The 26,426-nt window shown below is 37.9% G+C and overlaps 3 protein-coding genes across 4 annotated transcripts; all 3 read right to left on the reverse strand.

Annotated features, from left to right (window-relative positions):
* Positions 1-100: 100 nt before the first annotated feature.
* Positions 101-1,724, reverse strand: LOC131004535 (F-box protein CPR1-like). 2 transcript variants are annotated; one of them, XM_057931242.1, is made up of 2 exons: positions 781-1,722; positions 101-603 (listed from the first exon to the last, which is right to left on the reverse strand). In XM_057931242.1, exons 1-2 carry the CDS (start codon positions 1,355-1,357, stop codon positions 221-223), a joined length of 960 nt encoding a protein of 319 aa, XP_057787225.1. In that variant the 5' UTR covers positions 1,358-1,722; the 3' UTR covers positions 101-220. The 2 variants fall into 2 exon arrangements, with proteins under 2 accessions (XP_057787225.1, XP_057787223.1); XM_057931240.1 differs by having other exon boundaries at positions 101-1,724.
* A 3,087-nt stretch (positions 1,725-4,811) lies between these two features.
* On the reverse strand, positions 4,812-6,396 carry LOC131004536 (uncharacterized). Its single transcript, XM_057931243.1, has 5 exons — positions 6,232-6,396; positions 6,013-6,142; positions 5,635-5,943; positions 5,448-5,549; positions 4,812-5,361 (listed from the first exon to the last, which is right to left on the reverse strand). Exons 1-5 carry the CDS (start codon positions 6,387-6,389, stop codon positions 5,026-5,028), a joined length of 1,035 nt encoding a protein of 344 aa, XP_057787226.1. The 5' UTR covers positions 6,390-6,396; the 3' UTR covers positions 4,812-5,025.
* Positions 6,397-7,368: 972 nt separating this feature from the next.
* On the reverse strand, positions 7,369-25,932 carry LOC131004537 (cyclin-U1-1-like). The gene is made up of 3 exons (XM_057931244.1): positions 25,475-25,932; positions 22,853-23,137; positions 7,369-7,453 (listed from the first exon to the last, which is right to left on the reverse strand). The coding sequence occupies exons 1-2, from the start codon at positions 25,855-25,857 to the stop codon at positions 22,861-22,863; spliced, it is 660 nt and encodes a 219-aa protein (XP_057787227.1). The 5' UTR covers positions 25,858-25,932; the 3' UTR covers positions 7,369-7,453; positions 22,853-22,860.
* Between the last annotated feature and the right edge of the window lie 494 nt (positions 25,933-26,426).

Consider the following 26,426-nt stretch of genomic DNA (forward strand, 5'->3'; position numbering starts at 1 on the left):
ATCTTGCATCCATGTCGAATGCAGTCAAAAAAAAAAAAAAGACAGGTAATAATCAATCAAACTATACAAGCAGGAGCAGCATCATTGTTACTAAGACATGTACCAAAAGGAACCATAATATATATAAGATAGTTTCCTTGATCTAAATGATATGCTTCATTACTAACTCAATCTTCAAACATACATTGAGTTGATGGTAGCATTATGAAAATGCAAACAATTAGAATGAGATTACATTCTCCACACCTAAACCTAAGGTTTTGAGCGAAACAAGAGTGGGAGTGAAAAGCTCACAGTTGACACGGTCAGCACCAAACAAATCAATCATTTGTATAGTTTTATTCTTGGAAGAGTAGTAGAAAAGGCGCTCGGAAAAGTATACCGTCACTAACATCAATAGGTCGCCATTTTCGCAAACTTCGATGGGATCAACAAAACTCATGTCATCATCAAGAGGGATCACATATTCCATGCTCCAAGATTCGTCCACTCCATATTCCTTCATAATCCATATAGTAAGCTCGCATCGCCCACCATTATTTTCATATTCGGATGCTACCTTGCAAAACCATAGGCAACCGCTCATAGCAGAAATGCGCATTCCTCTTAAGAAGGGCAATCCTTGAGCATGATAAGGAGGAGCTTTAAAGAGGCTAAAACATTCTGTTTCAAGATCAAAGCAAGAAATCCATGACGCTTCTCTTCCAATGGATGCTGTCCAATGGAGATTTCCATTAACAAATGCACCTTTATCATACTGGTACACATACGGATTAATACCTTCAAGGAGTCGCCAAGATCCTGTTCCAAGAGTGTATACATGACAATCAAATTTATCATCATAGTCATTGCATTTAAAACAGACCGCCTTGTATCTGCCAGTGATTTTGCTTGCCCCAAATCCAAAAGCAGATACTTCTTCTAAAGATGGATACTGTGAATCCATTAAAGGAGGAAGATCCAGCTTAATAACTTCACGAGTGATCGGATTACATACACAAAGCCAATCAACACTCTCCATTAGAACACCAAAACCACACTTTCTTAGAATAAGAAAACCATTAACACAATTTATTATTTTTCTTGGGTGGTAAGGGAAATCATAGTGGGTGAGTGGATCGAGATGGAGATCGAGCTCGCCTTCCAATTCCAAAACTTTCAACCCACCTGAATCCCCCAAAACAACTAGGGCGGGAGCGGATCTGGCAAAATGAGACTCGATAAAATCATCAGGCTCCAGCAGATGGAGCCATCGCTTGCAAACGCATTTGCATATTGGAATGCTTACAACAGGTAGCCTTAAGAAGATCTCGGTGATGATTTCTGGTGGTAGATTTTTGAAGAAATCTGGCTCCATTTTGGGGATGGATTGAGAGGGTTTTTTAAGAGTATAATAGAAACTCCAATCTGAGACTTGTGTCGAACAAATTCATGAAGCAGATAATAATTGGAGGTAAAAACAGAGAGTGAAGGGCGGAAATGAAGATAGGGCAACGGAAATATTGGAGAGTCATAAAGATTTTATCACATACGGTTTCAGAAGAAAGATATCTTAAAGATTTTATCACACAATTTAGGGAGGCTTGAACAGCACCTTTCTTGAACAGGCTTTTTCCAGTTTCTTAAATTGGGAAGCATCGTTGCATAGGAATGGAAACACCAGTTTTCAACACATAAAGCGAAGAAACCACTTCCTATCTTGCATCAACCTTTAAGTCTGATGCAGTGGCCCACACTGCTACCTTTTTCCAATTTAACATTTTTTCATTAATCCCTTATCGTGATTGGTAATGGAATGGAGGTGAGAATGGAATGATAATTCCTACATTTATTCCATTTCTTTGTTTGGTATGTTCTTTTTGCAGGAATCATCATTTCGTGTGGAATCACCATTCTCACATTTATGGGAATGACCATTCCTTTCATCTACCATGTATTAGCCATTTCATTTCATTCTTAAACCATCTAAATTTAAATTTTGACATGTATATTTGTATAAAACATGCATCATTTTTTTTTTATTATTATTATTATTATTATTATTATTATTATTATTATATATAAAATATTTTTTCATTAAAAATATATATATTTTTAAAATAAAATATTATCAACTTTAAATAAGCAATAGTCTCATATATATTACATCCACAAAATTACCATTTTAATTTAAATTTTTGCAAATGTTCTTCATGAAATACATCAATAAACTATTATCTACTCAATTATATTTATATTTTTTTATACTTTTAAAGTGATGTAAAAGGTAATTTAATAAAATAAACTAATTTCATTCAATTCCTAAACTTTATTTCTAGCTACCAATCATATGAATTGATTTTTTTTAGAATTATCATAGAAATTAAATTAAGCAAAGTATGACAATTCCATTTCTTTGGTATTCCTTGTGCATACCAAGCATAGGAATCACCTAAGGTTTGTCATTCTTTTCCCACACTCATTCAATTCCTACTTCCATTCCATTCCATCCTTATTCCATTTTATCATACCAATCACCTCCTTAATTTCACTGTTATTAGCTTATTTCCTTAGAGCATCCACAACGGTGAGCCCACCTTGGCTCACAATTGTGGTCCCCACCACTATTGCACCCACTCTCCACAATGGGAGAACTCATCCTTGGCTCTCTAAAACAAACCTATCTTCCCAATTATAATTTGCCACGTGGATGATAGGGGAGTGGCTTGCACGCGCCCTCCCCTTTTTCACCATTGCACCCGGAGCGGAGGGGTGCTCCGAGTTCGCGCACCGGGGGTGCAGCATTGGTGGGGGCTCACACCCACTATTGAGCTCCCCATTGCTGATGCTCTTAGGGCACATGTATTTAGAAAAATAAAATTATTGTAATAATGAATGAAGATGTATGGGACCATATTATTTATAGTATAAATATAAAATTATTATTAAAAATAGAAACATACTTATATTAATGGGACAATCAAATAAAAAAAAATAGACCAATAATAATAAGACGGAAGCAATATTTTTCTTTCTTCAATCCGTTTGATTTGAAAATTGCTTTTTTAACTTATTTTTTCTTCCTTTTTTCGGCTCTTTCACTTTGTTTCCTTTTTAGTGTGTATTATTTTAAGAAACAATGTAGTCAAATGGCCATAATGAAGATTAAAAATCAATTTTTGGCCCCTAATCTTAAAACATCAAAATATGGTCATTAATTAGGTGGTATGTCTAATTTGCTCTTTTTACTCGGCTGCTGGGGTGATTGCGCGACCGCTGGATGATTGCGCGGCCGCTGGAAGCTTATGGGTGAGTTGCGCTCTCGCGGGGAAAAGCCAGCGCCCGCTGCGCGTTGGCACTTATGGCACTAATAGTGTCATAAGTGCCATAAGCATCATTTTATTACTTGGTTTTATTTTGAATTTCCGTTGGCACTTATGGCACTAATAGTGCCATAAGTGCCAAAAGAACCATTTTAAACACTTCCCCGTAGGGTATAGATGTTCCATTTAGGGTTTAGATTATCCATTTATGATTTCTTGATTCTATTGTTGTTGTTTCTGTATTTGTGTTGCACGTATGACACTTATGACACTATTGGTGCCATAAGTGCCAAAAGGATCATTTTACTTGGTTTTATTTTGGATTTTCGTTGGCACTTATGGCACTAATACCAACGGAAATCCAAAATAAAACCAAAGTAAAATCTTGGCACTTATGACACTATTAGTGCCATAAGTGTCTAACCCGACCCGGCACGCGACTCGCGTGCCTGATCCTACCCGGTCCGCCTCATTAAGGGTAAAAACGTCAAAATCAATAAAAATAGCCAAAAAAAAATTCAATGTGTGGCCATAAATTGTGTTTTATGCTTCATTTTTGCTACTTCAAAATTTTACTCTAGATTTATTCTAATAATAAATCGTCAATACAAACTTTATTTGATTAACTATATATAATGATAGAAATATACTCCCTCCGTCCAAGAAATGAGTACCCATTTGTGGACGGCACGAGTTTTAAGAAATATATGGAGTGTAGTGTGAATACACTACAAAAAAAATTGAAATTAACTATGGAAAATTTCGTAGCTAAACCGTAGCAAAAAATGATTAACTACGAAAATTTCAAAATTTACCACAAAATGACAAGCGTCGCGATATGCTTGGTCGTACTGTTCACCTGTTACGGAATATTCAGTCGTTAAATTTAACAACGGTTTAATAACGGAATATACCGTCGTTATTTTACTTTTTCATTTTTGTAATTTTTTTACATTCCGTCATAAAACCGTAACCATAAACACATTTTATTTTCATTTTTTTTAATAATCCGTAGCTATATACAGGTTTTTTTTTTCTATTTTTTTTAACCTTCCGTAGTAAAACTGTAGCTATATATAGATTTCTTTTATATTTTTTTAATAATCCGTAGCAAAACCGTAGCTACATATAGGTATTTTTTTATTTTTTTTAACCTTCCGTAGTAAAACCGTAGCTATATATAGATTTCTTTTATATTTTTTTTAATAATCCGTAGCAAAACCGTAGCTACATATAGGTATTTTTTTATTTTTTTTTAACCTTCCGTAGTAAAACCGTAGCTATATATAGTATTTTTTTATTTTTTTTAATATTCCGTAGCAAAACCGTAGCTATATACAGATACTTTCTTTTATTTTTTTTCTGTTCCGTAGCAAAACCGTAGCTACATACCTGCATTGTTTTTAGTATTCAGTAGTAAAACCGTAGCAATATATATACTTTTTATTTTTATTTTTTTAATATTTCACAGTAAAACCTTTTTCTAATAAATACAAAATCAGTGCAATATTTAAATTAATAATCATCTCAAAATCAAACTAATAAAATATCATAAAGGATACCTGTTAGTGTAATAAATTCATAAACATCTAAATAAAAATCTAATAACAATATATAATAAGTACAAAACATGTATTTAGGGTGGAGACGAGGAACGGGGGAACGACCCTGAGGATGATTGGAAGAATTTCATAAGCTGAGAAATTTGTTGTTGCATTTCCAACTACCTAGTCTCCATTTCTGCTTCTTTTCGTCGTCGCTCCTGCACCTCAGCCTGTAGAGTAGCTTGTAGAGTAGCCTCTCTCTGTTGTGTCTGCTCTAACTCTGTCTGGAGCTGTGCAATCTGAGCTGAGACTGCTGCTGAAGAAAATTGAGACGAGCACGTCGAATGAGTGCTCGTTGAACCAGTGGAACGCATCTGAGACATAATGCCCAATCCGAGTCTACGCCCCTTCGGATCTAGCGTCACCACCTCCCTATAGATCTGACTGACCTCATCTGGAGTGACATCTCGTCCAAGAGTAGAGCGTAACTCCTCGACTCGACTATGTATCTCAAGCTATATTTAGATGCATTACAAACAACTTAAAATGTGATAAAATAGAATTAAATGCTTAGAATAATTAAAATGTTCATATTACTTACACCCTGAGTCTGTGCCCGTCCATCGAACTGTCCTTTCTTAAAGTGCATCCTCATGAAAGTATCATAATGTGCATCTGCGATAGAAATGTTCTTCTCTCGAGCCTGTAATAAAGAAAGATGATTCAAAATTAAATTATTGAATTATTGAATTTTTTAAAAAGATAAAAACACGTTTGCAATAACTTACCACATGCTCAGCATGACTAATAGCACTGCGAGAGCCTCCATAGTGGATAGATATCCCTGTACCTGGACCAGCAGGCTCAGATCGACGATTCTTGCTCGCCTGCTGCGACTTAACTTGGAATTCAGGTGTCGCCCAATATTCCTTCCACTTTGTAACAATGTCTTTATGAAGAAATTGAGGTCTGCTCCCTTCATCGATAATAACCTTACATCCATGGACAAAATTTTTATAAGCATGCCTAGCTTGTGAGATCCATGTCTTACGAATGACGTCCGAGCTGTAAACTTCCCCATCCCATGTAAAAGCTTTCTACAACATTTGAATTTGAAGTTAGTATAAATTTAATGATATCTAAACTAAATAATTACTATAATATACCTTAAACTCATCATAATATATGTCTATGGTGCTGGGCGACAAACTCTTCCAATTGACGCCTTCAGGATCTATGAAGCCTTGAAAGCTTGAAGTAGTTGTACGTCGGATGTTCTCAGTCGGCCTCAAAATGCTGAATTATAAAGTATTGAATTCAATATTAGTAACTCAAATTAAATATATCAAAACATTTTACTTAATTCGACAAACATATATACATACCCATTTTCCAACCAACAGATCCGCCTACCGTCAGGTGCTAATTCTGGACGGACTGCCGACGTCTGCGTCTCAGAAACGTGTGTCTCAGTAGCACGGGTCTCAGTAGCATGAGACTCAGTCGAGTCTGAGTCGGTGGGATGCGAAGCAGTACTACTCATCTTCTATCTAAAAATGGTATATGATAGTGATATATGATAGCGATATAATAATTAATAATTATTATGATCATAAAAAGAATAGAGAGAAAATGATTGCTTAGTAATAACATGCATTGTACCTTGAAAATGAAACAGACAAGTAAATGTTGACAAGAACTAACAAAATAATAACTATTCTATATCATCTAAATCATCGGCTTCAGAGGATGATGTTTCCAGAATGCTTTCATGAATTGCATCTTCATCTCCATCCTCATCCTCTACCATGTCTACCAAGCCACCATCAAGATGAACGGGAATTGGATCATCATCTATTATTGTATGATGTACTTGGGTAAACAACTCCTCTTGGAAAGGCAAAGAAGTTTCATTGCTCGAAACTTCTACAAGCGATCTTGCCTTCACTTTGCAAGCTGCCAACCAGTTTCGCCTAGTCACATTTTTACTTGGGTATGTGCAGTAATAAACTTGAATAGCTTGTGATGCTAGGACAAATGGTTCATATTTATTGTATAAATGAGTTTGGTTGATGGAAACCAACTTGAATTCTCGATCCACAAATGTCCAAGTTGGAGAAGGGTCAAACCATTGACACTTGAACAAAGTGGTTTTTTTGGTTGGTAGCCCAAGATACTCCAAAATCACAACCTCCAACAAACGCCCATGATATTTTAACGGCTATTTAGCTACGGTTTAATAACGAAATATTTAAAATTAATTAAAAAATCAAAATTAATATGTTTCCGTTAGTAATCCGTCACTAATTAACTACGAAATAATTTCCATAGTTAAATTCAGTAGCTAATCTGGCGATTTCTTGTAGTGATAGTTTAAGGGTCCCACTTTTTAGTGTATTAATTAAAGAAATGTGTGGGGTACACTTGCCAAAAAGGGAAATGTGTACTCATTTCGTGGACGGACGAAAAAGGAAATATGGGTACTCATTTCGTGGATAGAGGGGGTACACAACTATTACAACTTTTGTAAATCAGCTCAATTGAAAAAATATGGCATATTTTACAGATTAGGGCAAAAATAAGAAAAAGAAAATCAAAGCAAGTTATCTTTGTCACGACCGACCCTAATTAAGGATAATTAAGCCGGGGAAAACGTGACTAATGGGGGAAGATTAGAAGCGGGGTAGAAAGGGGATAATCAAACAAGGAAGGATCGCATTTCATCATTTAAAAAAAAGGATATTTATAATATAACAGAAGTTTAGTCGTATAGACTCAAATAACTAGTAAGTTCAGATATCTCTGACTTAGCCAAATAAACATAAAACTTCTGAGTACGCAGCGGAATATGATTCTGATTACATGTATGAAGACATGTAACCCTAGAGTTCATTAATACAAAATAAAACAAAAGAATCCCGCTCGTCACTTCATCACCATCGGCAGCTGCTCAACCTGCACATTTAGAAATATATGCAGGGCTTGAGTACAAAAGTACTCAGTGGGCACGTATGCCTAAGTATAAAATACATGCTTCAAAACTGTAAATTGTCAAGCCATAATAAACAGTACAGCAAGGGAGTTTTTCGCTAAAAGGCCCAAGCTTACTAAATTCATTTGTGATTCTTAAAGTTCGACTGATCAGTCTAAGTTCTCTTGTAATCTATCATATCTGGAACTTTGTGCCGGAGAGGTGGCCACCTCTCACGGTCACTTGACCGGCCAACCCGCTAGATGACTCACGGTCACTGGTGTACACTAGCCCTGGCAGGATAGCTATCAACTGCTCAAGACCCGAATTCGATTACATGATAAAAGTCACATCAGATAGATATCATACTGAAATTTAAATATTTTATGGCAAGACAATATTTGAAATAACTTCAATTAATTTAATCATGAAATAACTTGCTTGAACGTAATATTTTAAACTCATTTGATATATATGAAAGTAATGCCCACCTGTTAGAAACTTTTTGTGGTACAGTAGCTCCTTGACTGATTATTAATCTCGTGCTTGACCTTTATTACGAGAATATAAATAAGATACTGCTCGAGTAAAATCCTCAAATAATGAGAATACAGAATTAATGATGTATGATCCTTATGCATGAATTATTATTCTGAGATAATAATCTGGAAGATTCTATTATAAATCCAAGCTATCGGATAAAACTAAGTCTCGTCTCATGAAACCGGATAATTAACTAAAATTAATCTATTCTCTTCAGGATGTTATACTCCACTGATTAAATAATCTTACTCGAGGTAATCGATAGAAAAGAAATAAATAAAAACTTCGACTTATTCGCTTTATAACCTCATAATTAATCGGGCTTAATAAATAGGAATAAGTAATGTTATAAGATTTAAATAATTAAAAGGATCAACATAAGACAGCCTAATAATTAATTAAATAGAAGTGGGCTTGAATAATTAACATGAGAGGCCCAATTGAAATAATTCATCGGCTCAAGTAATTAAATAAATCTTGGCCCAATAAATAAATAATTTGATTAACTGGGCTCAATTAAATAAATCAAACGAGGTCCAACGCGGTCGAATAGAACTGTGATTCTTCCTTTCCCATCGGAATATTCTAATTGTAAAATAGATCTCGCATTTGTACTCGATCGAAAATAAAGAACTAACTCGGCTTTAATCGAGGTGTGATCTCGTAAAATTATCGGGCTTTTCAAAATTTAATAAATAATTGAAAACATTTCTCTTGAGTTAAGAACACCAACAATATTCTTACTCGTCTTTCTTTAATAATTGGATTTATAATTAAAACCAATTAAATACTTTTATTGCAATTAAAAAAATACAATTTCATGTCATGTTTAGCATATAATAAGAAATTTTACTTAAAATATGCACATAATAATAATACAATATTATTATTATTATATAAATCATCTTTTGAGAAAAATAATTAATTAAACTAAATAAATAGTCTAATTAATAAGTATCCATTTTTCTTTGAACTGCAGCACAATTAAATAATAAGGTAGCCCATTTCTTATTAAAAATCGGCCCAAGACTCGGCCCAAAATAAAGAAATAACACGGCCCAGATGATTTAATTCGGCCCAAAATAGGTGCCCAAAATAATTAAAAGCCCAAGTAAAATAAATGAAGAGGCCCAAAACTAAAAATTTTCGGCCCAACTGAAAAAAAAAACAAGGCCCAATCATTTAAAATTTGAGAGCCCAACTCTCTTTCTCTCCCAACAACTCTCGGTCCATCCCTTTTCTCTCTCAAGGACCGATCTCTCTCTCTAATTCCTCAAATCAGACGCCACCTATATCTCTCTCTCTCGATCAGCCCCCCCCAGCCGAGGAGTACGCCGCCTCCAACCGGCCTCAGCCGAGGCGCCTGCCGCCGCAGCTCTGGAGCCCGGCGAGGTCGACGCTTCGCCGCTTCTCCTCGTCAACGTCAATCCCTCAACGTCCTTCTTATTTTCTCCGAAACAGAGCTGTCACTCTCCCCTCCCAATTTAGAAATCGCCGCCGTCGCCGCTGCCCATGGAAGGACGGCGAACGGTCGCCGGTCGTTGCTCTGCCTGACTCGGACACTCCCTTCGCCCATCTCCTCTCGGCTTCAACCGTTCTTCTCTCCCTCGAATCTATTGAAAGAACGAAGAAGCCCTAATTTCTGCCAGAGAAAAGGATACCGCCTCCGCTGCGACTGGAGGACCGGCTTCGCCGCGCCGCCGGTCTTCAGCCCGCCGAGGGCGCCGATCCTCGGCTGCTCCCCCTCCCACCTCACTTCCTTTCCTTGAAGGTCGAGGGAAAAGAAAAGGGAAGAAACCCAAGTTCCTCAGTCAGAAATCGTCTCCGCCTGAAACTCCACTGCCGCGGCGCACCGAGCTGCTGCTGCTATTTTCTCCGGGGTCGAAGGTTTGAGCCTCGCCACGCTGCTGCTGGATTCGGGTAATGGGTACGCCGCCGCTGCTGCTACTCCAGAATCGGCGAGGGCCATCGCCGAGGTCGGGAGTCGTCTGCCTTTCACCGCTCGACGCCGTCGACGCTGCTGTTCCCGCGAGTTGCCGTCCAGATATCGTATCTCGGCTTGACTAAGCAAAGCAGCGCCCCTCATTTCTAAAAGCTAAGTCCCCATCTACTCTATTTTAAAGCTTGATTTTCCTTGTTGTGCTTATTATGTTGAGTCCCTTGAGTTCTTACATACAAGTATAGTGATTGGTGTTCTGCCTTATAGAGTGTGAGATGTCTTTGTTTTAGCTACATCAATGTGATTCTTCTTGAGTTGGTCTATGCTCTGCTACGGAACTTGTGCTTTAGCTATTGTCTATCATATATGGAAAGGTTTTCTTATCAAATAGCCCTTGTCATGTTATTGGTATGAATGTGGACTGGATGAATGTCTGGGATATCATAAATACCTTGAGTATTGTTGTTGTTGAATGAACTGTGATTATGCTAAGCATGGATGTGAACTGAATTGAATATTCAAGATAGTAGAATACCTTGAATGTTTTCGAGCTGATGGGTGGCTGATGAAGTTCGAATAGCTTGTGAAATGACTGAAATGAATTGGTCTTCTGTTAATGTAGGTGAACTTGATGAAAAGAGATAAATATTGAGGCCAAGCCTTACCTTGAGATCTTAGCAGAATGAATTGGGGCTGCTCTTCGATATTTTTCGGTGAAATGAAGTGAGATTGAGAGCTGTTTGTTGGCTGGGGTTGATACTAATAATTCATTGGTGAAGACTTGAGTGTAGTGGTGGGGGAGGTAGGAGTGTAGTGGTGGTGTTGTATGAATGGGGAGAAAAGCATGGTGGAGCGAAAAAAAGAAAGTTTGTGTAATGATACTGATGACTTTGTATGTTATTATGAGTTGTGGACATCAATGTATCAATGTGATTGGAATATTGTATATTGTTACTGGTAGTTGTAAAAAATATGTTGTGTGCGTGTAATACTGTTTTATCGAAGCAGATTGTAGTATTTTATATATATATATTGTAATAAACAAATCTCTGTGATTCAGTAACTGAAATAAAATACTGGCTTCGATTCTGCTTGATACTGTATTTACATAAATCTCGATTTCGACATGTGATATCTCGCTAAAATCGATAAGTTATATAATGAATCAAAATTAAATCCGTAGATTTAATTCGTTCGTTGTTCTAATATATAAATTAAATCCGCAGATTTAATTAATTCACGAGTCGGAAATAATCCACAACTTGAGTAAAAATAAAATCTAATTCCATCTCGCTTAAATAAATAACGTGACTTGCTAAGTCAGTTATAACTCTGAAATAATATCATTAACTGCTTTAACAATATAAATTCAGGATCATAAGCTGAATTCATATCAGAATAATATCCGTTTTCATTCACTGATGAACAAAAATACACACTCATTACTGGATTTAAATTATATAAAAGAGCGGGTCACTACATACTACCCCTCTTAACAAAAATTTCGTCCCGAAATTTGCATATTTCTTCTAAAATAGTTCGGGGTATTTATCCTTCATTTTGTCTTCAAGCTCCCACGTGGCTTCCTCTTGTCCGTGGTGTCTCCATAAGACTTTCACTGATGTGATTGCCTTATTCCTGAGTTGTTGTACTTTTCGATCTAGAATGGCCTCTGGTCTTTCTTCATAGCTCAAGTCTGGACAAAGGATCATCTCTTCTTGGTGGATTATGTGCTTTGGATCGAAAACGTATTTCCTGAGTTGTGATACGTGGAAAACATTGTGAACGTTTCCAAAGCTTGGCGGTAACGCCAACCTATAGGCTACTGGGCCTATTCTCTCCAAAATCTCATAAGGTCCTACGAATCGGGGCCTAAGTTTTCCCTTGACACCAAACCTAGTTATCCCCTTGGTAGGAGATACCTTTAGGAAGACCTTGTCTCCTATTTCAAAACATAACTCAGTTCGACGTGCATCAGCGTAAGATTTCTGTCTATCTTGTGCCTCTTTTATTCGCCCTCTGATCTGGCGGACTATCTCAACCATCTCGTTTACCATGTCTGGTCCTAAAACTTTTCTCTCACCCACTTCATCCCAATAAAGCGGTGATCTACATTTTCTTCCATATAATGCCTCATATGGTGCCATATCAATAGTCGCCTGATAACTGTTATTATAGGCAAATTCAATCAACGGCAGCACTGCTTCCCAACTTCCACCCCTGTCTAGGACCACTGTTCTCAACATATCTTCGAGGGTCTGAATTGTCCTTTCAGACTGCCCATCTGTCTGCGGGTGGAAGGCGGTGCTGAAATTTAACCTCGTGCCTAACTCCTTCTGTAAGCTCATCCAAAATCTAGAAGTAAATTTTGAGTCTCGGTCTGAAGTGATCGACACGGGTACACCGTGTAAACGTACAATCTCTCGAACATACAACTGAGCTAGCTTGTCTGACCCATGTGTGATCGGTATTGGTATAAAATGAGCACATTTTGTGAGTCGATCCACTATTACCCAAATGGCAGTGTTCCCTCTCTTTGTTTTGGGCAAACTGGTCACAAAATCCATTGCGATGTGCTCCCACTTCCATTCTGGAATTTCCAACGGTTGTAGTTTTCCATATGGCCTTTGATGTAAGGCCTTCACCTGTTGGCATGCTAGGCATTTCTCCACAAATGACGCTATGTCTCTCTTCATTCCTTCCCACCAAAAGTGTTTCTTTAGGTCCTGATACATCTTAGTACTGCCTGGGTGAGCAGTATAAGGGGTATTGTGAGCCTCACTCATGATTTTATCCTTAAGCTCATCATCGTGGGGGATGCATATTCTTCCTTCAAAGAGGATAACATTATCTGATGCTTCTTGATAATTCTTGACGCCTCCTTTTCTTACTGCTTCCCGTAGTTTTTCCATCTTCCCGTCTTTTCTTTGTGCTTCTACGATCATCTTCCTCAAGTTAGGTACTGTTGCCACAACGCTTGCTATCGTCCCTGGTGGTTTAACCACTTCTATGCTCATTTTGCTAAATTCCCTTATGAGCACCGTCTCTCGAGTGATGAGAGCTCCCAATTTAGATTGGGTCTTACGACTCAATGCATCAGCCACTACGTTGGCCTTGCCTGGGTGGTAGTTAATACTGCAGTCATAGTCTTTCACTAGTTCGAGCCATCTCCTCTGTCTCATGTTGAGGTCCTTTTGCTCGAAAAAGTATTTCAGGCTTTTATGATCTGTGAATATTTCACACCTAACTCCATATAGGTGGTGCCTCCAAATCTTCAGCGCATGCACCACTGCAGCTAACTCCAGATCATGAGTCGGGTAATTCAGTTCATGTGGCCTAAGCTGTCGTGACGCATATGCTATCACTCTTCCTTCTTGCATCAGCACGCAACCAAGTCCATTTTTGGACGCGTCCGTGTAGATCATATATTCCTTATCAGCTGTTGGGACGGCTAACACTGGTGCCGTAGTTAACTTCTCCTTAAGTTCTTGGAAGCTCTTCTCGCACTCCTCTGTCCAAGAAAATTTTATTCCCTTCCTGAGTAGTTGCGTCATTGGCCTTGCAATTTTGGAAAATCCTTCCATAAACCTCCTATAGTAACCTGCCAATCCTAAGAAACTTCTTATCTCATTAGGGTTAGTAGGCGATTTCCATTCGCGCACTGCTTGCACTTTTTCAGGGTCCACTTTAATCCCTTCTGATGATACAATATGTCCTAAAAACGTGACTTCGCTGAGCCAAAACTCACACTTGCTGAATTTGGCATAAAGGCGCTCTGTCCTCAACGTTTCTAGAACAATTCTGAGATGTTCCTCATGGTCTTTATCGTTCTTCGAGTAGATCAGGATGTCATCTATGAATACCAAGACAAATTTGTCTAAATACGGATGGAACACTCGATTCATGAGGTCCATGAACACGGCTGGCGCATTAGTTAGCCCGAATGGCACAACTACAAATTCGTAGTGGCCATACCTAGTTCGAAATGCCGTCTTAGGTACGTCTTCTGGTCGAATCTTCAGCTGGTGATAACCAGACCGCAAATCAATCTTCGAGAACACGCTTGCTCCCTTGAGCTGGTCGAAGAGGTCATCTATCCTTGGTAAAGGATATTTGTTCTTCAGTGTCACTTTGTTCAGTTCCCTATAGTCTATGCACATTCTCAATGTGCCATCCTTTTTCTTCACAAAAAGTACAGGTGCACCCCAAGGTGATACACTTGGCCTAATGAATCCAAGTTCCAAAAGTTCTTGCAGTTGTATTTTGAGTTCTTCCAACTCTTTAGGAGCCATCCGGTATGGTGCCTTCGAAATGGGAGCTGCCCCGGGCTCCAAATCAATGGTAAACTCAATTGGTCTGTCCGGTGGTGGCCCTGGCAGAATCTCTGGAAATACATCTGAAAAGTCCCGTACAATTGCTACATCTTCTATACTCTTTTCAGTACCCAGTTCTCCGTGCAAGTATACGAGGTAAGCTGGGTATCCCTTCTTCATCATTTTCGTTGCTTGTAGGGCAGAGATGATCATCTTTCTTCTTCCCATACTAATTCCGTGGAAATGTGACGGCTCCCTTCCTGGGGGTCGAAACGATATCCGTCTTTCGTTACAAAGGATGGTGGCATAGTTCTCAGCTAGCCAGTCCATTCCTAGGATTATGTCCACATCTCCCATCGGTATAACATAGGAGTTGTTTACTACAATCTTGTGTGACCCTATGTTCAGTTCTAGGTTCAAGCACACATGATCTACTGTCGTCATTCCTCCTATAGGTGATGATATACTCAACTCCTGGTCAGCTCTTTCCATTTTAAGTTTTAATGTATCAACACATGTACTTGAAATGAAAGTATGCGATGCGCCCGTATCAAATAGAAGTACAACAGGAGTATCGAGTAGCATGCCCATACCTGCCAGGTTTCCCTGGTTGTTCTCGGGCTGCTTCTGCCTCATAGCATAGGCTCTAGCATGACGAGGTTTTTCATGTTGTTTCTGTTGTCGCTGCTGTTGTTGGCGGGCCTGTTGCTGATACTGTTGTTGAGGTTGTGGTTGGTACTGTAGCTGTTGGTGCTGCTGTGGCTGCTGATACTGTGGTTGCTGCCTTGGGTATGGTTGGGGCAAAGCTTGAATTGCTCGAAGATGCGGAGCCTGGATAGGTGGGTTTGGCCTTGAACTCGTTCCATGTTGCTTATTCGGGCACCGGTTTGCATAGTGCCCTTTCTGGTTACAGATATAGCAACTATCACTGCCGGCCTTACAGATTCCCACATGATTTTTGTTACATTTGGGGCAATGTGGGGCCCTCTGTTGGTTATTTCCCATCTGTTTCGGTGCACTCTGACCTCCATAGCCCTGTGACTGGAAGATCCGTCCCTGCCATGGCCTCTTCTCGCTTTGGTTCGGGTTATTGTTGTCCCATCTTCTCTTCCCTTTGAAATTCTGATTATGATTTTGATCATGTAGAGGTGCTGGAGCAGGTACAGTTGCAAGTCTTTCTCCTGGCATGGCTGCCTCAATGTCTAACGCTCGGCTGAGCGACTCAGTGTAAGACAATCCTCCATGGCTTGCCAAGGCCATCCTAATCTCGTGCCTCAGACCAGCACAAAACTTTTCAGCCATCTTCTCATCTGTGTCCACTTGTTCCGGCGCATATCTAGACATATCGCAGAACATCCTGTCATATTGAGTTACCGACATCTTCCCTTGCTTTAGATTGTAAAATTCAGCTTCCTTCTTCTTGCGGTAGCTCTTGGGTATATACTTGTCATATATACCAGCTTTGAATTGTTCCCAGGTCAGATTTTCTAACTGCTCTGCTGTCATCGTTTTCATCCGTGCTTCCCACCAGAAATCAGCTGACCCAGTCAACTGAAAGGACATACAAGTCAGACGTTCTTGGTCGGTGCAACGCAAGAAGTTGAAAATGCGTTCAATAGCGCGAACCCAAGTTTCAGCTTCTGCCGGGTCTCCTGTCCCGTTGAAGGTAGGTGGGTTCTGTCGCAAGAATAATTCTTCAATCCGTCGTTCTGGCTGAACAGGTGGTTGAACTATTTCGGGTTCCGGTTCTGGCCCTGTTTCTGGGCCTCTTCTTTCATTTCGGGGAATCCTGCCCCCTCCTCTTGGTCGTCCTCGTTTTGGCGGCATTCTATTAGGTTAACACAAGTTGTCAGCGCATTAAAAAAAACAATAAGGTCATACTATCATTTCTATAGTTACTCTTTAACTCATCGAGTTCTGCTCTTGCTAAAACTTAAGCGAATATATAAATAAAACATAGCGGAACGACTTGCTGCGAAAAACCAATAAGATCACCATATATATACCATAGAAAAAAAAATTGCCTCAATGAGGACTTTACATCATCATAAAATCTAGATTCAAAGATCTATCCAAGTACCACACATGATGAACTGGCTACCTAGTGAGCCATTACAAAAACTACTCAGTCACGGAACGTCCCAAGGTTTCGCGTCTCCGTACTAATACTAGTCAAAAGTCTATGCCGACACATGGCATACAAAAGCATCAGAACAATCTATGTTTCTGGAATATTTAAATATCATCCTATTAGATATATATATAAACCGGTCTAAGAAGATCGGGTACAAGATCCCTGGGTCGGGGCATGGCTGTCTTCCTCTGGATCCTCTTCCGGATCTTCCTCTGGGTCTTCATCTGTTTCTCCGCCAGATGGGTGCGACTCACCCCCTCCTTCACCTGCTGCCTGGCCAATGATGGCTGAGCGAATCATCTTCAAGGTGACTCGAAGAGTTGGGCGGTCGTCCATGGCCGGGACTTTTCCCCTATTGAGGAAATCCATGGTATCGGCTAAGACTCTGTCCACGTCGGCCATAGCGGCTGCTATCTCTGCCTTGCTCAACTGCCTCGATGACAATGGTGGCTCACAGACTAATGGCACTGAACCCGTGCCAGGTGGAAAATCTCTGTAGGCTTGAGGTCTAGAGGGGCCTGCCTCAGCGTCGTGCCTCCTGGGTTGCCCTAAGATAGGGGCTGCTGGTGGAGTCAGCTCCGGAAGTGGGTCCAGTAGTTCGTCGGGCGAAAGTACTCCGACTCGAGCAAGGTCTCCCGGACGTATATACGGCCCTCGAGGAGCATTTCCCCAACGAGTGAATTGTGCCTGGATCTCAGCAGTAAATCCAGAGAAGTCATAATGCAAATCATAGGACCTGCCAGAACGAGTGATGTAGTGAGCGGAAATCATCCTCGCCCATCCCTGCCATTCTGATGGCAGCAAATCCATTAGCCGCTCCATTCCGTCATAGTCCGATATCCCATGGTCTCTTGCAGCGACCCAGTGTCGATGGAAGCCGGCCAAGAATTGGCCTAAGTCATCACCGTGGCATCGGCGATAAGTAAAATATGAGTTCCTGATAGTATCCGGACTAGCATCTCGACGCAACGGCCGTCGTCTGGTAAAGCGCATCCTTGCCATCTATACATGAAGGTCGCATAATCAAACTCACGAATATCAAAATAGGTGGCAAAAACAGTAGGGTTCAAACATATCTATAACAGTAAGGTAATAATTCTACTTGAGGTCTCGAAATTCAAACCACGGTATTATAATCATAATAGCCTAACACTAGACTCGAATATAATTCGTGAAGTCTTAAATATGCTGCAACTAGTACTAACTAGGTTTTTGAAAAGAGATAACTCCGCTATGTTGCAGTTTCCAAACTATGTAGGGTATTCTTATTACTATGAAAAGTGTTTCCACTATACTCTGATTAAGGCAATAGTTGATTCGGTATCCGCCTCGCGTGAATAATCCGAACGAAGATCTATGCCCGTGTCACTATCTCGTGTGTGACACTTTTCTTTACTCCCCATTGTATTTTGTTTGTTGATTTCTCGTCTGGTTCACTAACTTTGTAACTTACTCATCGCCTCAATTTACAGAGAAAAGCAAAAATGTTCTTGCTAAATTCCTTCTATTGTTGTGCTCATAACAGTGATCATGCATCCTTAGCGCATCTAAGTTCATTGAGTAACATCTCCATAAAAAGGCATAAGTAAAATCAACATTTGCATCAAGGCGAAATATAAACTTCAACATTCAAAACTTTCTGTTGCATTCCTTTCTGTTGAGCATAGCGATGTGATGAAGTGCTGAGCTTTTGCCGACTGACTCTTTCATACTAGTGATCATACTAGAAAAATTTATTAACTCTAGGGTTCAGAGCAAATGAACTGCTCTGATACCACTCTGTCACGACCGACCCTAATTAAGGATAATTAAGCCGGGGAAAACGTGACTAATGGGGGAAGATTAGAAGCGGGGTAGAAAGGGGATAATCAAACAAGGAAGGATCGCATTTCATCATTTAAAAAAAAGGATATTTATAATATAACAGAAGTTTAGTCGTATAGACTCAAATAACTAGTAAGTTCAGATATCTCTGACTTAGCCAAATAAACATAAAACTTCTGAGTACGCAGCGGAATATGATTCTGATTACATGTATGAAGACATGTAACCCTAGAGTTCATTAATACAAAATAAAACAAAAGAATCCCGCTCGTCACTTCATCACCATCGGCAGCTGCTCAACCTGCACATTTAGAAATATATGCAGGGCTTGAGTACAAAAGTACTCAGTGGGCACGTATGCCTAAGTATAAAATACATGCTTCAAAACTGTAAATTGTCAAGCCATAATAAACAGTACAGCAAGGGAGTTTTTCGCTAAAAGGCCCAAGCTTACTAAATTCATTTGTGATTCTTAAAGTTCGACTGATCAGTCTAAGTTCTCTTGTAATCTATCATATCTGGAACTTTGTGCCGGAGAGGTGGCCACCTCTCACGGTCACTTGACCGGCCAACCCGCTAGATGACTCACGGTCACTGGTGTACACTAGCCCTGGCAGGATAGCTATCAACTGCTCAAGACCCGAATTCGATTACATGATAAAAGTCACATCAGATAGATATCATACTGAAATTTAAATATTTTATGGCAAGACAATATTTGAAATAACTTCAATTAATTTAATCATGAAATAACTTGCTTGAACGTAATATTTTAAACTCATTTGATATATATGAAAGTAATGCCCACCTGTTAGAAACTTTTTGTGGTACAGTAGCTCCTTGACTGATTATTAATCTCGTGCTTGACCTTTATTACGAGAATATAAATAAGATACTGCTCGAGTAAAATCCTCAAATAATGAGAATACAGAATTAATGATGTATGATCCTTATGCATGAATTATTATTCTGAGATAATAATCTGGAAGATTCTATTATAAATCCAAGCTATCGGATAAAACTAAGTCTCGTCTCATGAAACCGGATAATTAACTAAAATTAATCTATTCTCTTCAGGATGTTATACTCCACTGATTAAATAATCTTACTCGAGGTAATCGATAGAAAAGAAATAAATAAAAACTTCGACTTATTCGCTTTATAACCTCATAATTAATCGGGCTTAATAAATAGGAATAAGTAATGTTATAAGATTTAAATAATTAAAAGGATCAACATAAGACAGCCTAATAATTAATTAAATAGAAGTGGGCTTGAATAATTAACATGAGAGGCCCAATTGAAATAATTCATCGGCTCAAGTAATTAAATAAATCTTGGCCCAATAAATAAATAATTTGATTAACTGGGCTCAATTAAATAAATCAAACGAGGTCCAACGCGGTCGAATAGAACTGTGATTCTTCCTTTCCCATCGGAATATTCTAATTGTAAAATAGATCTCGCATTTGTACTCGATCGAAAATAAAGAACTAACTCGGCTTTAATCGAGGTGTGATCTCGTAAAATTATCGGGCTTTTCAAAATTTAATAAATAATTGAAAACATTTCTCTTGAGTTAAGAACACCAACAATATTCTTACTCGTCTTTCTTTAATAATTGGATTTATAATTAAAACCAATTAAATACTTTTATTGCAATTAAAAAAATACAATTTCATGTCATGTTTAGCATATAATAAGAAATTTTACTTAAAATATGCACATAATAATAATACAATATTATTATTATTATATAAATCATCTTTTGAGAAAAATAATTAATTAAACTAAATAAATAGTCTAATTAATAAGTATCCATTTTTCTTTGAACTGCAGCACAATTAAATAATAAGGTAGCCCATTTCTTATTAAAAATCGGCCCAAGACTCGGCCCAAAATAAAGAAATAACACGGCCCAGATGATTTAATTCGGCCCAAAATAGGTGCCCAAAATAATTAAAAGCCCAAGTAAAATAAATGAAGAGGCCCAAAACTAAAAATTTTCGGCCCAACTGAAAAAAAAAAACAAGGCCCAATCATTTAAAATTTGAGAGCCCAACTCTCTTTCTCTCCCAACAACTCTCGGTCCATCCCTTTTCTCTCTCAAGGACCGATCTCTCTCTCTAATTCCTCAAATCAGACGCCACCTATATCTCTCTCTCTCGATCAGCCCCCCCCAGCCGAGGAGTACGCCGCCTCCAACCGGCCTCAGCCGAGGCGCCTGCCGCCGCAGCTCTGGAGCCCGGCGAGGTCGACGCTTCGCCGCTTCTCCTCGTCAACGTCAATCCCTCAACGTCCTTCTTATTTTCTCCGAAACAGAGCTGTCACTCTCCCCTCCCAATTTAGAAATCGCCGCCGTCGCCGCTGCCCATGGAAGGACGGCGAACGGTCGCCGGTCGTTGCTCTGCCTGACTCGGACACTCCCTTCGCCCATCTCCTCTCGGCTTCAACCGTTCTTCTCTCCCTCGAATCTATTGAAAGAACGAAGAAGCCCTAATTTCTGCCAGAGAAAAGGATACCGCCTCCGCTGCGACTGGAGGACCGGCTTCGCCGCGCCGCCGGTCTTCAGCCCGCCGAGGGCGCCGATCCTCGGCTGCTCCCCCTCCCACCTCACTTCCTTTCCTTGAAGGTCGAGGGAAAAGAAAAGGGAAGAAACCCAAGTTCCTCAGTCAGAAATCGTCTCCGCCTGAAACTCCACTGCCGCGGCGCACCGAGCTGCTGCTGCTATTTTCTCCGGGGTCGAAGGTTTGAGCCTCGCCACGCTGCTGCTGGATTCGGGTAATGGGTACGCCGCCGCTGCTGCTACTCCAGAATCGGCGAGGGCCATCGCCGAGGTCGGGAGTCGTCTGCCTTTCACCGCTCGACGCCGTCGACGCTGCTGTTCCCGCGAGTTGCCGTCCAGATATCGTATCTCGGCTTGACTAAGCAAAGCAGCGCCCCTCATTTCTAAAAGCTAAGTCCCCATCTACTCTATTTTAAATTTTGATTTTCCTTGTTGTGCTTATTATGTTGAGTCCCTTGAGTTCTTACATACAAGTATAGTGATTGGTGTTCTGCCTTATAGAGTGTGAGATGTCTTTGTTTTAGCTACATCAATGTGATTCTTCTTGAGTTGGTCTATGCTCTGCTACGGAACTTGTGCTTTAGCTATTGTCTATCATATATGGAAAGGTTTTCTTATCAAATAGCCCTTGTCATGTTATTGGTATGAATGTGGACTGGATGAATGTCTGGGATATCATAAATACCTTGAGTATTGTTGTTGTTGAATGAACTGTGATTATGCTAAGCATGGATGTGAACTGAATTGAATATTCAAGATAGTAGAATACCTTGAATGTTTTCGAGCTGATGGGTGGCTGATGAAGTTCGAATAGCTTGTGAAATGACTGAAATGAATTGGTCTTCTGTTAATGTAGGTGAACTTGATGAAAAGAGATAAATATTGAGGCCAAGCCTTACCTTGAGATCTTAGCAGAATGAATTGGGGCTGCTCTTCGATATTTTTCGGTGAAATGAAGTGAGATTGAGAGCTGTTTGTTGGCTGGGGTTGATACTAATAATTCATTGGTGAAGACTTGAGTGTAGTGGTGGGGGAGGTAGGAGTGTAGTGGTGGTGTTGTATGAATGGGGAGAAAAGCATGGTGGAGCGAAAAAAAGAAAGTTTGTGTAATGATACTGATGACTTTGTATGTTATTATGAGTTGTGGACATCAATGTATCAATGTGATTGGAATATTGTATATTGTTACTGGTAGTTGTAAAAAATATGTTGTGTGCGTGTAATACTGTTTTATCGAAGCAGATTGTAGTATTTTATATATATATATATTGTAATAAACAAATCTCTGTGATTCAGTAACTGAAATAAAATACTGGCTTCGATTCTGCTTGATACTGTATTTACATAAATCTCGATTTCGACATGTGATATCTCGCTAAAATCGATAAGTTATATAATGAATCAAAATTAAATCCGTAGATTTAATTCGTTCGTTGTTCTAATATATAAATTAAATCCGCAGATTTAATTAATTCACGAGTCGGAAATAATCCACAACTTGAGTAAAAATAAAATCTAATTCCATCTCGCTTAAATAAATAACGTGACTTGCTAAGTCAGTTATAACTCTGAAATAATATCATTAACTGCTTTAACAATATAAATTCAGGATCATAAGCTGAATTCATATCAGAATAATATCCGTTTTCATTCACTGATGAACAAAAATACACACTCATTACTGGATTTAAATTATATAAAAGAGCGGGTCACTACAATCTTATCTATGAATCGACTAGGATGGGTGGTGAAGAAGTTTGTGCGTCTCCCACAGAAATCTCAGTGACATCGTCGACGGAGATGGTTATCCCCGGCGCCGGTAGCCTCTCGACGAGATCGTTGCAGAGCATTTCTTTCTCCAAATGCTGGCAATAGCTCTCGAAAATTCGAGAGCTAACAGTAACATCAAAATCTAAAAGAAAAAGTAGCTCGAGTTCTAGCTTGTTTAGTTCCGAATTGCTCACCCCACCAACTCGAGCGTAGAATGCGTTGTTGTAGTGTCTGCAATATTATAAATTGTTTGTAATATTTCTATTAATAAACAAAAAATAACATGAGAAAAAGGTATTAAATTCAAACATAAACTATATATTTAGAAGAGGATAATTGGACCATGGAGTGAAAGTATATGTATTTATGTGTAACTAGTATACCATCTCGTGCGATGCACTGTTCATGGTATATTTACCCTTTTTTAAAATTTAAAATTATGTAAAAATGTCAAATTGTCATTATGAGTTAGATTTCTTGGTAACAAAAAGCTTTATGTTAATTTAAATATTAGTATTTGATTCAAAATAGTGTAAAATACCAATATTATCAACTTCAAGAGTATAATATTTATTTATATAATTTAATGAGTATTGTATAATAATAATTAAAATTAATTAATTATAAATTAAATAATTTAAGTCAATTTCATTTTGAGCTAGTAACTACATCATCAATATAATAAAACTAATAACTACTATAATTTAATGTAACAATTTTCGGCTCTTAAAGTCCAAACAATGTTATTATTAAAAATTCATATTTAAACAGCTTAATATTAATTTAAAAAATTAGAAAAAAAATACGAATAGTATAAAAAAATAACAATAAAAATGTTTATATAAACAAATAAATAATTCGTCAGACATTAAATAGATCTATTTAATATTTTAAATTCTAATTTTAAGATATATATATATATATATATATATAATACATTTTAATTTAAAAGTTCATATCAAAATTATACAAATTTTCTTCTCCTTATTTTGCATTAAAAACTATTACAATTTACAATTATTTTAACTTAAGATAATTATACTTAAACAATCATGAAAATTTTTTTGAAAGAAAAAAATGGTATCTACTTATTTTTTCACCAACAAATGAAAACAAAATAAAAAAGAGTATGATGTTCAATAGTATTAAAAATAAGAGAGATATCAAATATTAATTTTGACATTTTAGACAATCATTTCAAATTCATTTTTTCCAATCTTGCATTGAATTAAAAATTTTCTCGTAATCTTTAATTTAATATTTATATTGAATATTCTTTATGAATCGAAGTTAAAGATGTTTTGAAAATAATTAAACCAGAAAAAAAAAGAGGAGAGTGAAAAATTGGTGGAAAAAATTTGGAGATAATTTTGGCGGAGTATCTCTTATATGTGTACTAGCACGAACCATTCGTGCGATGCACGACGAACATTGAAATTAAATAATATATTTAAATAAATAAATAAAAATATTAAATAAAATTAAAATATATAAATACAAAATATATTTTAAAAATAAAATAAACTAAAACATTTCACGCCAATTACTTAATAAAAGCCTGAACTTGAAAATATAAATTTTCAACTTTGTATAAAGCGTAATGATAATTAAAGTTATTAAATAAATGTAAAAAAAGTCTATAATAAAAATTAGCATTATTATCTAGTATTACACATCGTAATAAATAAATAAATAAATAAATAAATATTTTCATACACAAACATAAATGAAAATTTGTAAAATTTTAATAAAGAGAGAAATAAAATATTTTAATCTTTAATTTTTTTTCATAACTTATTTGCTTTAAATTCATTTTCACGATTTTTATACTATATTAAATTTAAAATGCATATTACATATTTTTTTAAAATCAAATCATGTGACAATATTTAGAAAAGAATTAAAATATAGAAAAAAAAATAAAAATAGTGATAAAAATTGATGAGAGAAGAGAGAGAAAAAAGAAAGGAAAGAAATAGAGGACAAACTCTTTTTTTATATATTATATAAATTATACACATTTTAGAAAGAAAAAAAAAGAAATTGGTAAAGTATCATGTTTTTAAAGTGGGCTGAGAAACTAAACCGTATTTGGATAAATTGGAGTGTCCGAAAATATGGGATTATAGTTGGAAAAGAAAAAAACTAATTTTTTAAAATTTGGCGGTAAAAAATAGTTGTTAGAACTGATTGATATCGATCTCACATGGAAGCACTCTTACACAATAAATGTATAGATTTCAAAAAAATAAGGAGGCGATTGATTATTTTTATTCTCAAGAATGGAATATCTTAAATTTCAACATTTTTATGGGATAAGAAATTAAGAATCAAGTAAAACTAATTTAAATGATAGAAATAATTAAAGTTTTGGGATATGGCAGGTTGCAATCCATCAAAGTATATAAGAAATTAACTTTATTATTTTTATCTATCAAGGTTAATCCTCCAATTTAAACTCTCCATAAATGAATTATAGATGACTGTAAAGAGGTAAATAGATGCGCACCAATAATTTCGAAATTAATAAAAGCGAAAAAGAAAAATCCCAAAACCGAAAAAACTCACTCATCATCGAGAGTTTTGGAAGCAATCATGACGCTGGTGACGAGCAATCGATGAACATTGAGCGAGACCACCAGCGAATCCGGATAGCGGTGGAGCAGCCGGTCGATGTAGACGAACGCCACCACGAAGCACGACGGGCTGCAGCTCGTGTACTTGTAGATCCGCTCCACGTACTTATCCAGCCCGATCGCCGGCGATCGGACGCCGTGGAACGCGCTCAGCCTCTTCCCGTAGCCTCCGCCGCTCAATTGGTCGTTCCGAGCGACGAGCTTCTCCAGCACGCAGGAGAGCACGGTGAGGACTCTGGGAGTGGCCGACGCGTCGTAGCTGCTCGGCTCCGTCAGCCGCGGCTGGAGGTGCCGCCGTTCGCCGCCGGATAACATCTACAGTGGCATTGTGTGGTGGCGGAGGAGGCATTTTGAGGGTTTTTATCGGGGGCGGTTTTTGGCTGTGGTGGGATTTCAGCGAAGGGTTTAGCTGCCATGCTATCTTATCTGCTGTGGGGTAATGAGGAGCTGCCACGTGGCGCTTGCATCCGCCGTTCACCGGTTTAAGATTGGAGACTATTTCATTTCATCGGATAGAATTTGGAGTGATCGGGCCAATTTGCTTGGATTTAGGCTAGCTTATCTTGTCGACATTTAAGAATTATTCAAGTTAAGTTGTACTTCCTCAGTTCCGCCAAGCTTGATCACTTTATCTTTTGACACGAATTTTTAAAAAGTTAGTATTTAGTATATTAAATATTGTAGATGAAAAAGTGAAAAAATGAAGAAAAAAAATTGTCATGTAATGAAATTGATTAAGTTTCACAGGAAAACCCTAAAAAAATATTAATCATGCTTCGCGGGACGGGGGAATATTAATTTTTTCGGCCTAAAAATTATCTGACCCTAATCTTAATCTTTTGAGTTTTGGATTAACTAATTGGATCAGTTGAATTTGGATTTTT

Source organism: Salvia miltiorrhiza, unplaced genomic scaffold (genome assembly GCF_028751815.1).
Source record: "Salvia miltiorrhiza cultivar Shanhuang (shh) unplaced genomic scaffold, IMPLAD_Smil_shh original_scaffold_419_1, whole genome shotgun sequence".
Lineage (NCBI taxonomy): Eukaryota > Viridiplantae > Streptophyta > Magnoliopsida > Lamiales > Lamiaceae > Salvia > Salvia miltiorrhiza.

Excerpts from the sequence above, each read along its gene's own strand:
- LOC131004535 (XM_057931240.1), bottom strand. The coding sequence starts at position 1,357 with ATGGAGCCAGATTTCTTCAAAAATCTACCACCAGAAATCATCACCGAG.
- LOC131004536 (XM_057931243.1), bottom strand. The coding sequence starts at position 6,389 with ATGAGTAGTACTGCTTCGCATCCCACCGACTCAGACTCGACTGAGTCT. Across the intron at positions 6,143-6,231 it reads ATCTGTTGGTTGGAAAATGG|CATTTTGAGGCCGACTGAGA; the intron begins GTATGTATATAT and ends TTTATAATTCAG. Across the intron at positions 5,550-5,634 it reads TTAGTCATGCTGAGCATGTG|GCTCGAGAGAAGAACATTTC; the intron begins GTAAGTTATTGC and ends TCTTTATTACAG.
- LOC131004537 (XM_057931244.1), bottom strand. The coding sequence starts at position 25,857 with ATGTTATCCGGCGGCGAACGGCGGCACCTCCAGCCGCGGCTGACGGAG. Across the intron at positions 23,138-25,474 it reads TCCAAAACTCTCGATGATGA|ACACTACAACAACGCATTCT; the intron begins GTGAGTTTTTTC and ends ATAATATTGCAG.